We start from the raw sequence: 16933 nt of genomic DNA on the forward strand, positions 1-16933 counted from the left end.
ATGAAGGCTCTATGCTCATGACTCAATTACCTCTCAAAGGCCCAACCTCCTAATACCATCATATTAGGGATTAGAATTTCAATCTGAATTTTGGGGGAACATATTCAGTTCATTGCAGCTACCAAAAAAGTTACTAACGGTAGTATCCAAAAGTCCAACAACCAGAGCCCCTACTTGCCCGGACTAGCAAGATTCATTCTCAGGACCTCTCGGGAGCCCCAGAGAAACTTTCCATTTTGTTCGTATGGATCCTGGGCAGGCTCTTTATCTTGGGTATCCAGCTCACTGCAGACACCTGCTTCTTGGGTCCCCTCCAGCCCTAGCTCCAGGGGCTTCTCTGGGCTGCTGCTGCTCTCCTTGTACTTACCTCTGGGTATCTGGAGGATCACACGCCTTTCTCTCAATTCTCCAATCCCAGCTAGGACAGGCAGTCCTTTTATTTATTTTTTTTTTTTTGAGACGGAGTCTTGCTCTGTCACCCAGGCTGGAGTGCAGTGGCCGGATCTCGGCTCACTGCAAGCTCCGCCTCCCGGGTTCACGCCATTCTCCTGCCTCAGCCTCCCGAGTAGCTGGGACTACAGGCACCCGCCACCTCGCCCGGCTAGTTTTTTGTATTTTTTAGTAGAGACGGGGTTTCACCGGGTTAGCCAGGATGGTCTCGATCTCCTGACCTCGTGATCCGCCCGTCTCGGCCTCCCAAAGTGCTGGGATTACAGGCTTGAGCCACCGCGCCCGGCCGGCAGTCCTTTTAAACTAAAGGCTTAGAAATAACAGACAGAAATTACAATGTTGATAAGGCAAACTTAAAGCAGGATGTGAGCTACAAATTCTATCACCTTTTTAGCCCCATAGGGACCCCCTTAGGGACTGTTTTTCTCCTTTGAAATACTCCTTCCCCCCTCCCCTGTGATGCAAGATCTGCTCACCTGGGAGAACACCGTGTGGGGCACCCTTGATCTTGCCTCTTTTTCCCCATCCTGGCCATCCTGGGGTATTAAGAGTTGGAGCCTTGAGAGCAACTGGGTCATGAGAATGGAGTCCTCCTGAATAGGATTAGTGCCCTTATAAAAAAGGCCTGAGGGAGCTCTTTTGCTCCTTCTGTGATGTGAGGCCATAGCAACAAGGCACCATCCATGAAGCAGTGAGCTCTCACCAGACACCAAATCTGCTGGTGCCCTGATCTTGCATTTTCTGGCCTCTAGAACTATGAGCAAACCATTTCTATTGTTTAGAAATTACCCAGTCAAAGATGCATGTTGTAGCAGCCCTAAAGGACTGGGACACACATTAACCATTGTCTCCCCAGGCTGACCTGCCTCCCACCTCCCCCAAAACAGAGGTCACATTCAGCCTGGACTGAAGGTGACTCATTGGTATCCTGGAGCACACGAAGGTTGCAGAGCTTGCAGCTTGCTTTTGCCATCTGGGGGCCGGCTGCAGCTCTCCAGAGTTCATGCTAGGTGGCATCCTCTCTCCATGGAGGAGACTATGACAGCTGCTTGGAGTGAGTGCTCCAACTGTATCTAACCACTCCTGCACAAGCTCATTTCTATAGCACATCAACTCACAGCTTTGCTCTGAGATGCCACTACAGGTAGGACTTGAGCTGCTCCAAACCAACTGGGCAAATTAGATGTTATATTCTATTTTATGTAATTGTGAAAAGAATCAGTCTGTGCAATGCATTACATTTAGCATATAACTGGCTAGCTGAGACTTCAATGAGGGTGAAAATATATCCCCCTTTTATCTGGGCAATGAAATATTCACATGCATATAATGGCCTATATTAGGTCAGTAAACGCTTTATTCCAAGGCTTCAAAAATAACTGGACTCAGAGTTTCTGGAGCAAGAGAAAGTTTATATAGCTGGGTGCGGTGGCTCACGCCTGTAATCCCTGTACTTTGGGAGGCTGAGGTGGGTGGATCACCTGAGGTCAGGAGTTCGAGACCAGCCTGGCCAACATGATGAAATCCCGTCTCTACTAAAAATACAAAAAATTAGCCGGAAGTGGTGGAGGGCGCCTGTAATCCCAGCTACTCAGGAGGCTGAGGCAGGAGAATCGCTTGAACTCGGGAGGTGAAGGTTGCAGTGAGCTGATATCGCACCACTGCACTCCAGCCTGGGTGACAAGAGCGAAACTACATCTCAAAAAAAAAAAAAAAAAAAGAAAGTTTATGCTATCACAGCAGTAGGGTGGAGACCCTGTAAGCCCACTTCACCTTTGAGTCATCTGGTTATAAGGGCTCCTAATGTTACATTTAATTCAGCCTGCCTCCTCCTCCTCTCTTAAAAAGGAGTTGTACCTTTGATAAGATGGTATCTATATGTCCAATATAGGCTACCATGCAAAACAATTGACTAGCTTTAGGCATGTCATCACCTGATAGATGCTGGTCATAAAGAGACCACAAGTGATGGTCTGGATTCTTTCCTTACCTATATTAACAGGAAATTATTGGCTTTTAAGTAAATTACTGGAAAAGGGGCCAGGTGCCGTGGCTTGTGCCTGTAATCCCAGCACTTTGGGAGGCCGAGGCTGGTGGATCACCTGAGGTCAGTAGTTCAATACTAGCCTGTCCAACATGGCGAAACCCCGTCTTTACTAAAAATACAAAAAATTAGCTGGGCGTGGTGGCAGGTGCCTGTAATCCCAGCTACTTGGGAGGCTGAGGCAGGAGAATCACTTGAACCCAGGAGGCAGAGGTTGCAATGAACTGAGATGGCGCCATTGCACTTTAGCCTGGGCAACAAGAATGAAACTCCATCTCAAAAAAACATATAAAAATTAGTACAAATTGCCGGGCGCGGTAGCTCACGCCTGTAATCCCAGCACTTTGGGAGGCCGAGGCGGGCGGATCACAAGGTCAGGAGATCGAGACCACGGTGAAACCCCGTTTCTACTAAAAATACAAAAAATTAGCCGGGCGCGGTGGCAGGCGCCTGTAGTCCCAGCTACTCAGGAGGCTGAGGCAGGAGAATGGCGTGAACCCGGGAGGCGGAGCTTGCAGTGAGCCGAGATTGCGCCACTGCACTCCAGCGTGGGCAACAGAGCGAGACTCCGACTCAAAAAAAAAAAAAAAAAAAATTAGTACAAATTACTGGAGAAGAGGTTAATTTTCCTTCCCCTACTTTGAAAGTACAGAATTAATTTGTATATATTTACTCTGTAATTTCCTTGCCAATTTGAACATTTTTCCTCCATCTAAATCTATTGACTGTTTCATCACTGAACCAAGCAAAAAAATGCCCAACTTTCTGTGTGCCATTTTTGGGTTAAACATCTTGTGTTTTACTCAGTCTGAAAATGGAATCGAAGTTGGTTTGCCTAGTTTCCTTTAAAATTCTGGGACAAATTTAACTACTGGGTTGATTATAGGTGATACCAGGTTTGAGGTCAGAGGTACCATTAAAGAGCTGGAAGTTCTAGGGACTGAGAGTCTGCCCTTGACTTTCTATAACACGTTGACCTCTGACAGGAGACCAATCTCCCCTAATTTTTTGCCTTTTAAAATCTGACCTGGCAGAGATGTGGGAATTTTGATAGTTACCTAGTATAGCAAAATTTAGCAGCCCGGAGGCCCAGGTGGGACTGAGTCATGCCATATGTGGTACAAGTCAATAAATATGGCCAAATGCTCACTGTGTCAGGCATGTACTAGGTTCAATAGAGAAGGGAATCAAAAGATGGAAAAAACACATTTTAGGTCTTTGAGTAGGGAAAGCAGACACCTAAATAACTAGCCTTACCATCCACTTAATCAGTTGGCCTTGGGCAGCAGACCTCCTAATTCTCTGAGGCTGTTTCCTCTATATACAACGGAGGCAACACTGTCTTTCCACAGTACCCACGTTGGAGGATTGGATGAGGTTCTGGGTACAGTAATGGGATGGATACTGGAGAGAGGTGCATGGACTGAAAAGCCATCTCACTGAACTTTGTAACACGTCTACTATGGGAACCCTCCTAACTGAACATGGCACCAGGGAAGGAGGACTTTCCTTTTCATTAAAGAAAACCGTGTTAAATTGCTGTAGTGACAGGAGTTTGGCAACCACGTGTGGCTGAGACAATCAGCAGGCGTGTGTATTTCAGCAAGAATCTTCTTTTCTGAACTTGCAGTTGAGAATTGATGCAAGACAAATGATCCCACAAAATCTCGTGACCAAGCTAGGTGGTTAGATGTGTATAGGTAACAATCACCTGGCAAAACCAATCGATTCATTGAGATTGCCCAGTTCATCTGGAAACCAAAGGCTATAAAGACACCACGTGTTGCTTGAAGATCGGTTTTTTCGAGCGTTAGACTTCTACTACTCCTCAAATTTCACAAATATTATTGGTTAGGATGAATTAAAGTTTTCAAAGTGAGCTGACTTTAAAGAAAAATAATGACCAGGCATGGTGGCTCACACCTGTAATCCCAGCATTTTGGGAGGCCGAGGTGGGTGGATCACCTGAGATCAGGAGCTCAAGACCAGCCTGGCCAATATGGTGAAACCTCACCTCTACTAAAAATACAAACATTAGCCAGGCGTGGTGGTGGGTGCCTGTAATCCCAGTTACTTAGGAGGCTGAGGCAGGAGAATCGCTTGAACCCGGGAGGTGAAGTTTGCAGTGAGCCGAGATAGTGCCACTGCACTCCAGCCTGGGCAACAGAGTGAGACTCCATCTCAACAGGGAAAAAAAAAAAAAAAAGAAAAGAAAAAAAAGAAAAATATGAAGTCACTAGAAGAGCAATAGGCAGTTTACAACATGTTAAAACTTTTTTTTTTTTTTTTGAAACAGAGTCTCGCTCTGTTGCCCGGGCTGGAGTGCAGTGGCGCAATTTCAGCTCACCACGACCTCCACCTCCTGGGTTCAAGCAATTCTTGTGCATCAGACTCCTGAGTAGCTGGGACTATAGGCGCACACTGCCATACCTGGCTAGTTTTTGTATTTTTAGCAGAGACAAGGGTTTCACCGTGTTGGCCAGGCTGGTCTCAACCTCCTGACCTCAGGTGATCCGCCTACCTTGGCCTCCCAAAGTACTGGGATTACAAGCATGAGCCACCATGCCCAGGCATAGTAAAACTTTTAATGTCCAACTGGTAACCACTGAGGTCCATTGATAAAAGGAATTCAGAGGGGAGGAAATGTTAACTGGAAACCTCAAGCCTCCAGATTTGCTTTCAGCTCACATTTCTCCTCTCTTGGTGCCTGAAATCACTTCTTCCCCTGTTTGCAAAGTCCTTTGTGTATGTCTCCACAATGGCCCTTATTCCATTGTCTGGAGGTTGTTTGCATCCGGTGTGTTTTCCTTCCCAGTGGTGAGCTCTCTGGGAAATTGCCTTGAACTCCCTGTAGGGCTGGACACATAAAGGTAAACTCTGAAGAACAGAATAAATGAGAGAATGGAAGCTCTATCTGCAGCTGCTTCCTGAGGATTAGAAAGCTTTGAGTCAAAGAAAGGGATGGAAACTCCAGTTCCTGGACTATTCAGAAAGCCAATTTGATTATTCAGGCAAAAGGAATCCATATTTTAGAAGTCAGATAGGTTTGTGGCTTTCCAGCATAGTAGACTTCTATTTGCAAGAACTCTGACCTAGCAGCTTTATTCATGGCAGATACAGGTTCTGACAGAAGAATTGGAAGGTTCCCTGTTTCTTTCGCTTTTTTATTTTTTAGAGAGGGTCTTACTCTGTCACCCAAGCTGGAGTGCAGTGGTGCGATCATAGCTCAGTGCCACCATACCTGGCTAACTTAGATTTACTTTGTAGAGACAGGGTCTTGCTATGTTGCCCAGGTTGGTCTCGAACTCCTGGGCTCAAGTGATCTCCATCCCCCCAACCCCCGCACCCTTGCCTCAGCCTTTAAAAGTGCTGGGATTGCAGGCATGAGCCACTGCATCTGACTTCTTTTGCATTTTTGGCTCAGCTGCTTCTGAGTGGAGTCTGAAGCTGGCTGTCTTTGACATATTCCCATCCCTCCAGCCTCACCCCTACTCCTCCATTTAGATTTCCCTTCTTGCTCTCAGCTGGCTGTCAATGATTCCCTACTTAGCTATTGATATTTAATTGCCTACTCTTCCTTGAATCAAACCCATTTTTCAAGAAGACCACAAGTTGTTAGTGCAGTTAATTGAAAGGAATAAAGCCATAATGGTGGAATTATAGATGGAAATGGAAAACCCCTTGAATTCTTAATGATTTAGTGCAATGGCGCGATCTCGGCTCACTGCAAGCTCTGCCTCCCAGGTTCACTCCATTCTCCTGCCTCAGCCTCCTGAGTAGCTGGGACTACAGGCGCCCGCCACCGTGCCCGGCTAATTTTTTGTGTTTTTAGTAGAGATGGGGTTTCACCGTGGTCTCCATCTCCTGACCTTGTGATCCACCTGCCTCGGCCTCCCAAAGTGCTGGGATTACAGGCGTGTGCCACCACGCCCGGCCTTTGCCTTCTTATAATACAAGTTCATCCTGGCAGCCACACAGAACAGTTACAACCAAGCTGTGCTGGCTACCTTGTGCAAGCCAGAAATTAAGTGCACCAACTCTGAGTCAGGCTGACGGGTTCAAATCCCGGGTCTTCTACTTATTAGTTATGTGACCCTGGACAAATTATAAAACCTTTCTCTTTTTTTTTGAGGGAAAAAAAAAAAAAGTCTCACTCTGTTGTCCAGGCTGGAGTGCAACGGCACTATCTTGGCTCACTGCAACCTCTGCCTCCCAGGTTCAAGCAATTCTCCTGCCTCAGCCTCCCGAGTAGCTGGGATTACAAGGCACCTGCCACTACACCTGGCTAATTTTTGTATTTTTGGTAGAAATGGGGTTTCACCATGTTAGTTAGGCTGGTCTCGAACTCCTGACCTCAGGTGATCTGCCCGCCTCGGCCTCCCAAAGTGTTGGGATTACAGGTGTGAGCCACCACGCGGCCTCAGATCTATAAAATCTTTCTTAACCTGGTGCTTTGTCTGCAAAATAGGCCTGTGTTCCCTACCTCATCTGGATATTGTGTTGAAGGAGATAATCCATTTAAAAGACCACAAGGGCCTGGCCCACAGTTGGTGTTGAGTAAATGCTAGCCATTATTATTCCATTCCTGCATTGGAATGTCTGAATTTCCTTCTAGAGGCACAAAAACCTGATATACAACCATTTATTTGTGTAGGCAGGATGTAACAGCTTGTAGTGGAGAAAAAAATAGTCTAACACTAACTTGCTGAGTGACCATTCCAACTCACTTACTTTGGGTCTATTTCACATCTGTAAAATGAGAGGGAGAGGCAGGGGTTCCCAGGATGGAAAACTTAAATGTCTATACAGGCCAGATAGATAAAATCACTAGTGACTTGGGCTGGGTATAAGAACAGGGAGTTACGGTAAACTAGAGAGCTTTTCAACTCAGAGTGTGGTCTACTGACCAAGAGGATCGACAGAACCCTGGAGTTTGTTAGAAAGAGCAAAATCTCAGAAACCACCCCAGAGCTATCCAAATGCAATCTGCATTTTAACAAGATCCCTTGTGATTTGTATGCTCGTGAAACTTTGAGCCAGGCACGGTGGCTCATGCCTGTAATCCCAGCACTTTGGGAGGCAGAGGGCGGGTGGATCACTTGAGTCCAGAGTTCAAGACCAGCCTGGCCATCATGGCGAAACCCCGTCTCTACTCAAAATACAAAAATTAGCCAGTCATGGTGGCACACACCTGTAATCCCAGCTACTTGGGAGGCTGAAGTACAAGAATCGCTTGAACCTGGGAGGCTGAGGTTGCAGCGAGCCAAGATTGGGCCACTACACTCCAGCCTGGATGACAGACTAACTGTCTCAAAAAGAAACAGACAAAAAACAAACAAAAACAACCTTTGAGAAAATTGTTTTTTGTTTTTTTTTGGGTGGGGGGACGGAGTCTCGCCCTGTCGTCCAGGCTGGAGTGCAGTGGCATGATCTTGGCTCACTGCAACCTCCGCCTACCGGGTTCACGCCATTCTCCCGCCTCAGCCTCCCGAGTAGCTGGGACTACAGGCGCCGCCACCTCGCCCGGCTAATTTTTTTTTTGTATTTTCAGTAGAGACGGGGTTTCACCGTGTTAGCGAGGATGGTCTCGATCTCCTGACCTCATGATCTGCCCGCCTCGGCCTCCCAGAGTGCTGGGATTCCAGGCGTGAGCCACCGCGCCCAGCCTGAGAAAATTGTTATGGTGCATAAGCCATCTAAAGGCATTCAAACATTTTCTTTCTTTCTTTCTTTTTTTAATGTTAGCCGAATAAACAAACTTCGGTTTTCATCAGGCCCTATGCTGCCAGCAAGTGACCACTGTGGTTGGTGGAGGGCTCTAGGAGCTGCCAACTTTAGGGGTCTCGCTATCTGAGAGAGATCCTTTCATTAAAAGTTAGGGCTCTAGGTATGTGAATACGCAGCAGAGACCAAGCCTGGATTGCTTAGAACAGTAATTCCTGGAGTGGTAGGTGCCTGAAAAGTTACCCCCTGAGCCCTCCGCCTTCTGACAGGTAAACTGTTATTGCCCCCATTTTGCAGACAAGATAAATGAGGCCCAGGGAGACTCACTGACCCAAGTCTAGACACCACAAAGGGGTGATGGTGGGTACACTGCCCCAGGGAAGAAGATAATCTTGGGTTGTTAGAGTCAGTGACCAGACCAGTTTCCAAGGCCTGGAAGGTTTATTGATTTCTTTATATTCTCCAATACATAATAACTGTTCTCTGTTTCTCTCGGCACCTCCCTGCGACTTCCTGGCAGCCCTGGGGACAGAGGGTTTCCTCCTCCTGGACAGAGAAGGCCCAGAGTCTGCTTCTGAACGGATATCCGGCCCGCAGAATGCAGAGGAGGCAAAGGCCTCATTGTTCTTTGGGGCCTGCCTGCCTGCCCCACCCCCAGCCGTAGGACACTCGTGGCAGATCCCGGGTGACCGAAGACAGCCCATTTCCAGGAGTGGGGCCTTCGGAGCGGAGGGAGCGAGAAAACAGGGCTGATCACAGACCAGGAGTCTGATGTTCTGAGCATAATACTGGAAGGAGCTAAGAGCCCCAAAATAAATAAGACCGGAATTTAAAAACGTTAATCTCACGCCGCCTCGGCGCTGGCCTGGCTGTTACTCATTAACGCTCCCCACGGCGGAGACTCCGGCGACTCTGTCTGCGTTTTTATTACTTAATCTAGCTGGGTTTGGCTGCAGGGAGGCTCCTGGACTTGCTGGCCGGGTGTGCTGGAAAGCAGTTTATTCACAGAACCAGCGGCTTCCCACGGTGGACCCCGAACCCCGGGCGCGGTCCGCGTAGACCCTGCGCCTGCGCACCGCGGCCGCCGGGGGGCGCTCGGGTCGCGCCGAGGGCAGCGCGGGCAGCCAGCGCCGGGTCGCCGCCGACCCGCAGAGTCCTTCGCGCCCTCGGAGGAAACAAAGTGCATCTTTGTCCGCGGCCCGGGGCGCCGCGTGGGAGACGCTGGGCAGGGGCCAGGCCGGGCCGGCCGCCGCAGCGCGCGGGGACCCTGGGCGCGCGTCACTGACCCGGGACTCAGCCCCTCGCGGGCCTGGTGTGGACCGGAGGAAGCGGGCTGTGGCGCGCGGCCGAGCTGGCGGCCCTCCCACTCCAAGCACGGCTCGGGACCCGCACTGGCTCATGCGGAGCCGCGGCGCTTCGCGCGCTACCACCGGGGCCTGAGCACTTCGCTTTACGGGCTGGCGGCGGGGCGGGAAGGGGGCAAGCGGGAGCCTGCGGGGGTTGGTGGAGACTTCGGCTCGGCTGGGCCGCCTTTGAGTCGCCAGTCGGCCGGGCGGTGCCCGCCTTCGCTTTCGGTGCCGTCCCGGGGCGGGTCCCCGCTCCGGCAGCCGCGCGCCAGCCCAGCTCAGTCCCGGCGCCGCGCGGCCGGGAGGACTCCAGCTCCCAGCAGGCCCTGCGCCGCGAGCGCCGAGGCAGGAGGCGCGCCTGGGCCGGCGCTTGCGCAGTGCGGCCGCCCGAGCCTGCTAGTACCACACCCCCGGGAGGGACGGAGGGGAGGCAGAAGCATCCGAGGCATTAAAGCATCCGAGGGAGCCGGAGGGGAGGAGAATGGAGTGACAGAGACACGCGGAGGGTGGGGGGTGGGGGGGAGCGTGTTGAGGGAGGGGGGGAGGGGGGACACAGAGGGAGGAAGAAGCGGCGGCGGCGGCTGCTCCTCTTTGCAGAGGGGGAAACTCTTGAGCTGAGAGCAGGAATAATGCGGTAGGCAAGGCGGGCTGCTGGCTCCCCCGGCTCCGGCAGCAGCGGCGGCAGCCCGAGCAGCGGCAGCAGCAGCGGCAGCACCCCAGGCGCTGACAGCCCCGCCGGCCGGCTCCCTTGCTGACCGCCGACTGTCAATGGAGCTGGAAAACATCGTGGCCAACACGGTCTTGCTGAAAGCCAGGGAAGGTAAGAGGCAGGGCCGGTACGTGCCCGGCGCGTCCGTCGCGGGCCGGGGTGCGGGTGTCGGGCGGCGTGCGGGCTGGGGCTGCGCCCGTGCAGGATGCCCGCTGCCGGCGAGTGGGTCGCGAGCAGGACACTTCGGAGAGCGGCTCTGCAGACCCTTCAGGGTTCTTGCCTTGGGGCTCAGAGAATCTGGACTTGGGCTGAGAAGGTTGCAGGGATTTGGATGCTAACATATCTCCTAGTTTCCAGCGCTCGCCCTGCAGAGCGTGCCATCTCGGCAGCTGTTGAAAGGTCAGTTGGAAAAGCATTCATTCGGGGAGCGACGAGCAAACATGCACATAAAATAGCGTTTCAAGTCGGCCCGGGATGGTTCTGTGTGAACTGGTGTGTGTGTTCGGGGGGGCGGGGGTGGAATGAGCAGAAGCCAAGTCTTTGCCTGCGCAGGCTGAGTTGATATAGACTATTGCTGGAAACCATCCGCTGGGATGTTTCTTAGGGAAATCCCGTCGTGTGGAAGGAAGCCTTTTAAAGGCAAAGTCAGATGTTGAGGAATTAGCCTTTTCATAGAATAATCAAAGGATGGCTATACAGATCACCTAGAAAATAATTCAGTATTTCGGGTTTCTCTTTTCTGGGAGTGTGATAACTGAAATTGTTAGATTTTGGCTCAGTTAAGAAAAGAAAGGTAAGTGTGTTGGTGCTTTAGATATGTTTTCTATGCAAATCATTAGATTTCCTGCATTTAGCTGGCAGGAAATATTGTCTAAATGGAGTGTGTAAGATCCTGAGTCAAACCCTGAGAACACATATTTTGACTCTGCCTTGAGATGAAAAACAGAAAAAAGGCGGGGGGTGGAGGGGAGGCCGAAACTTAGATACTTCCTAAAATGATTGTGTTGTGTACATGTAAACAGATATATTTAGGAATACCTGGAATTTATGTAACATCTTTTTCTTTTTTCTGGTCAAGATTGGAGCTCTAGTGTGCGACCTTTTTCATAAAAGGGGAAGAGGTTTTTGACTTTCACGGGAGAAGGCTTTATTTGATACTAAAGGTAGGAGGCAGACTGAGGAAGGGCTTGACTTTAGAAGGATACTTGGTGAGCAGTCCATGAAAATGTTTTACCTACTTAATATTTTCATTCAGCCGCTTTGATGAATGAAGGGAAGACTTTCTGGCCAGCAATAAAACGATTCGTGTTTATTCAGCCGGTTCCATCACCTTGTGGCTCCCTACACACTGTGGGGGTAGGTGATGCATAGCCTTCCGTGGGCAGCGTTTCAGCAACTCAGCCCAGCATTCGTGTCTTGTGTCTTACTTTCGTCGTCACTTGTCACTCAAAAGCAGCCAGTGGGCAAGAAGGTTTATTTCAGAAGCCCGGAAGGGAGGCAGTGCTTTGAAAACCCCAGCAGAGTTTAAAATATACAGGTTAATCTCTCTCCCATTGCTTAGCTTTGGTGGGAATAAATTTTTAGCAGAGGCTTGTTACTTGGTGACTTCAGGTCTAAGGCCTGAGCTCTGTGCGTGTGTGTGTGTGGTTTTTTGTTTTTTTTTTCTTTTTTCCTAACCTGACATTTTTAGTGGACACGATCAAGGTGGGTGCTGGTAGGCTCTTCCCTGGGTTGGGGAATGGTCCTGAAAGGGAGGAAGCAGAGAAAACAACCCTCCACCTCCCCCGCCCCTCTTGCAGCCTTTGCAGCTGGCCACCTAGTGGTGGGACACGGTTGTATATCTCAGGATTCGGGGGCTGGGAAAGTTTTCACTCTCCCTCCATTCTGAAATTATTTCTTGGGAAATCCCTGGGTCTGATGGTACTGGAGCCTTGCAAGTTTTGCTGGTTCCTGTTGCCCAGGGAATCTGCCCCCTACATTTGCTGCTGTAGGTATTTGTTTGCCTGAGAAATACTTTTTTTCTTCCCTGAACATTTGGTTGCTTGTTTTATAATGCTTTGCTTAGAGTGGGCAAAGTGATATCAATTCCACCCTCCCCCTCCAAATTGTTCTCCCCAGTATTTTTTCACCAACGTGAATTTACTGTCTGATATTGTTCGTTAGGCCAACAAATTGGTTTTTTTTTTTTCCCCAGAGCCCTGGGGAAGAGAGCTGCAGGCTGGAAGCTTGTGTGGAGTGACCGGCTCCCATTGGGGCAGAATTACAGTGATTGAAAGTGCTCAAGAATGTGCCTTTCACTTTTTTTTTTCCTTTTAAAGGCTTTTTCAATTTTGCTGTGAGAGTTTGGTCGTCATCTCATGGTGAGAAAATAGCTCTTGATGATGCCTTGGAAATGGAGAGGGCCTGCGGAAGCTGGGAGAGACAGACACGTGAACAAGAAAAATTAATCATTTAATGGAAACCTCGTTTAAAATGTGCATCTCTTTCCCTCTTTCTCTCTTATGCCTAGAGGAAAGCCATGATTTTAAGTGCTTCCAGTTTCTTTTGGCTGGGCCTTTATTAGAGACTTGAGCCCATATATCCTAATTAGTATGGACACTTTTAGAAATTAAAGCAGTTTATTTTTCTCTTCTCAGTTCTCATATATTTGAATTTATTTTACTAAACTTAGTAATTCTCCAAATAACCATATTATCTAAATATTCGGGAATGACAGTTTCAGTCAGTTTAGTGAAATATCTAATATAAAACAGTACATTAAAAAAATCTGAGTTGTTTAAAAGGTTTAAAAACACTTCTTAAAGTTTCTTGTCAGTGGTTACAGAGGAGAAATATAATTGACAAATGTGAAATTTAATTTAGTTCACTTAACAAAATACACCATAAACAATTTAAAATTTGACTTTCAAGTAGAAGTCACATTTGTCCCAAACAATGGAGAAACAGACCTTGAAGAAAGACAGGCACACTTTGCAAATGCTGTAAAATTATTTGTAGTTGTCCATGGTGGTGGGCAACACTGGGGCCTATCTTTTCTTATTATGGTGCATTCTTAAAGACAGATGGCTCCTAAATTCACTGTATCTTCAAAGTCTTACCATAATAAGACATAATATAAAGTGGAAAGCATTAATGTAGCAATAAAATAGAAAGCCTGTAAGTGGATTAGAGTAAAATGATGGATTGTTAGTAATTAGAAAATATAGCAAGCAAGCTCTACCCTTGTGACAATTATTTTAAAATAAGAAAAGGTAGAGGTATGGGTTCCAGATTTTAAACCACGGAAATGTATTTTGGGGCCTGTTTATTTGTCCTGGGTCTCATGAGAAAACATCAAGTCGATCACTTTTAGGAACTTTAGATTGCTCTCCTAAAAAGTGGTTAAGGAAAAAAAGAAAGAAGTTGAGACTGAATTCATGGCAATTTATGGAAATGAGCTAAGTGATTAAGCATTTCATGAAAAAGAGGCCCAGACTAACTCTATCTATCTATTTATTTACATTTCAGAATCTCAGGAAATTGGCAGGCAGCTAATGTTGAAATAACAGTGAGAAGGAGAGTTTGCTGAGTGCCTTTTGTGTGTTTCTTTTTGGTTTTATTGTTGCAGTAAAGGTTTTTGTGTTTTTCTCATCTTCTAGATCTGTTGCCTTTCTTCTGAGTGAACAGTGGTGAGAAAAATTTTGCAAGGCCCTGCTTTTCCTTTCTTCACAGGCCAGCAGTAGCCATATCTGATCAATAAAAGTATCTGAATGCATATTGATCACATTTGCCTGAGGCACTAGCAAGCACAGGAATTGAGAAGTTAGGACTGTAACAACTTTGCCATTTGTCACAATTGCCAAAAATTAGAATACACAGGAACCGTTTTCTCAGGTAACTCTGTGACTTGGCTGGATCTTCCTGATGATCAAGATTAGCACCCCAGGGGCCTGGGAGAGGTTAGGGAGGGCAGGAGGAAGGAGTGAGCCAGCATCCAGCCCTGGTGGGGCAAGCTAGCCGTGGACAGACTTAGCATTCCACAGTACGGCTGAAAGCCCTGGACCTCTTTCCTTTGCACCCTTAATTCATGGTGATAAAACCGAAACACGGTGAATTAGGTTATTAGAACATTGGAACGTCTCTGAAGCCCAAAGCCGTCTTATTTAGATTGCTATGTGAAGGCATACGTGGAGGCATACGTACTCCACCCTGAAGCTTCTCCTTCAGTTTTAATGTTAATCTTACCAAGAGACAGCTTTCATCCTGGTGAAGGCAGCTCGCTGTGTGTAAAAGCAGCCTGGCCTGTTAAACACAATGCTGTTAAATGAAACTGCCTTTCATTTTTTTTTGAAGTTTCCTTTTCAGTACTGACAACTTGGAGGTAGAGAAACCAAAAGCAATGTTTTCAGAAGGCCTTGCTTTCTTAAAGATTTCAAATGATGATGGTAGTTAATCTGGCTGCCTGTTTTAAAAACCATCAGATAAATGCCTACAAGGCTCTCATCTTTCAGTAGCTTAGCTGCTGCTTGTCAGATTCGAAACTCCAAAGCGCTTGACTCTTCCAGTGCCCAAACTAATCCTTGTTTAAATTATGTCTTCAGAAGCTATAACTCTTGTAGTGGCTTGCTAAATGATAGCCTTTGGATCTGGGTTGAAGACTTCCAGAATGCCCAAGTGAATTTCAGGAGCAGGCTCAATGTTTAACCAAATTCACCTTTACCAAGGGCTATTCAATCCATATCTGGGATGCTTTAAATAAAACTATCCAGGACTGTGGGCAATACTTAAAGTTAATATTTGTTGCCAGTATGTTTGGAGTGCAAAATAAAGCATTATAATGTCTAGACATTTTTGAAATAAAAAAGTCTTCTGGTTACCAAAAGGCATTATTGCCATAGGTTATGCAACTCAGAGGTGAAACTTGAGAAAACAGAAAGTGACTACCAACAGGTGACACATTGAGAAGATAATTAGGAATTTCCTCGATCATACAATTTCTCAGCACCCATTTCTCACATGGAAATAGAATAGTGGAGCTGAGTGTGGTGGCACAGCCTGTGGTCCCAGCTACTCTGGAGGCTGAGGAAGATCATTTGAGCCCAGGAATACTGGTCTGGAGTGGCCTTATGCCTGTTGGGTATCTGCAGTCAGCTCGGCATCAATATGGTGACCTTTCGGGAGTGGGGACCACCAGGTTGCCTAAGGAGGGGTGAACTGGCTTGGTAGGAGACAGAACAGGTAAAAACTCCCGTGCTGATCAGCTGTAGGATTGCATCTGTGCATAGCCACTGCCCTCCAGCTTGGGCAACAAGAGACAAGACCCTGTCTCCAAAAATAAATAAACAAACAAATGGGATAGAAGAGAATATTGAAGACAAAGGGATGAAGGCTTGATTTTAAATGATTAAAATGGGCCGGGCATGGTGGCTCATGCCTGTAATCCCAGCACTTTGGAAGGCCGAGGCAGGCGGATCACCTGAGGTCAGGAGTTTGAGGTCAGCCTGGCCAACATGGTGAAATCCCGACTCTACTAAAAATACAAAAATTAGCTGGGTGTGGTGGTGCCCGCATGTAATCCCAGCTACTTGGAAAGCTGAGGCAGGAGAATCACTTGAACCCAGGAGGCAGAGATTGCAGTGAGCCAAGATTGCACCACTGTACTCCAGACTAGGTGACAGAGTAAGACTCTCTCAAAAAATAAAAATAAAAAATTAGAATGTATGGTGGCCTTAAATAATAGGGTTGATTTCTACTTTAAAACATATCCTGTTATATTTCAGTGGGAATTTTTATTTAAAAATATTCAAAATATTGAAAAGATGTATTTTTTGGGGGCAGAGATAATGCCATTCCTTTTATTACCATCCAAAAACTGGAGGAAGCATTTCATTTTGTGTAAACCGTGCTACTTTTAAAAGAGAAAGTCCTTGCTTCCTGACTGGACCCTTCTCCTACCCCATTTCTCATTTTGAGGAAACCATTCTTGAATAGACTTCTGAAAGTCTTATGAGGATAAAATTTATTTATTCAGCATTTGGTTGTTGAAGGACCGAGTGCAGAGGTGACATTTGGGTGTCAGCCTTAGATAAATACAGCGTGAAATGAGTGAAAAGATGCAATTGGGCACTGCCATTCTCTTTTTACATGTGTTTTTGTTTGTTTTTTGTTTTGTTTTGAGACAGAGTCTGCTCTGTCGCCCAGGCTGGAGTGCAGTGGCTCAGTCTGGGCTCACTGCACCCTCTGCATCCCGTGCATTCTCCTGCCTCAGCCTCCTGAGTAGCTGGGATTACAGGTACCTGCCATCAAGCCTGGCTAATTTTTGTATTTTTAGTAGAGGTGGGGTTTCACCATGTTGGCCAGGCTGGTCTCAAACTCCTGGCCTCAGGTGATCTGCCGGCCTTGGCCTCCCAAAGTGCTGGGATTACAGGTGTGAGCCACTGCACTCGGTCTCTTTTGACATTTTTTAACTGGTCAACTGGGTGTGAACAGAACTGGATTTTTTCCCCCCCGAATTGCTGAGGCTTACTGGGGTGTGACCTACTCACCTGTGTAGACTGTGTTGACTCTGCTGTGCCTAGAATTTGGACAATGGCCTGAGGGACCAGTATGTGATTTAAGCATAATTTAAAGGTTATACTTGAAGAATAGACCTGAATCTGGAAGACAACTGCTAATTTTTTT

General features: G+C 47.5%; 1 protein-coding gene across 1 annotated transcript in view; it reads left to right on the forward strand.

Annotated features, from left to right (window-relative positions):
• The first annotated feature begins 9946 nt into the window (after positions 1 to 9946).
• GRK5 (G protein-coupled receptor kinase 5) overlaps positions 9947 to 16933 on the forward strand; it is a 248779-nt gene continuing 241792 nt past the window's right edge. Inside the window, exon 1 of the mRNA XM_025397143.1 lies at positions 9947 to 10384. Coding sequence (XP_025252928.1) covers positions 10333 to 10384 — 52 coding nt within the window. The 5' untranslated portion in view covers positions 9947 to 10332. The remainder of the gene's footprint in view (positions 10385 to 16933) is intronic.

Source organism: Theropithecus gelada, chromosome 9, assembly GCF_003255815.1.
Source record: "Theropithecus gelada isolate Dixy chromosome 9, Tgel_1.0, whole genome shotgun sequence".
Classification (NCBI taxonomy): domain Eukaryota; kingdom Metazoa; phylum Chordata; class Mammalia; order Primates; family Cercopithecidae; genus Theropithecus; species Theropithecus gelada.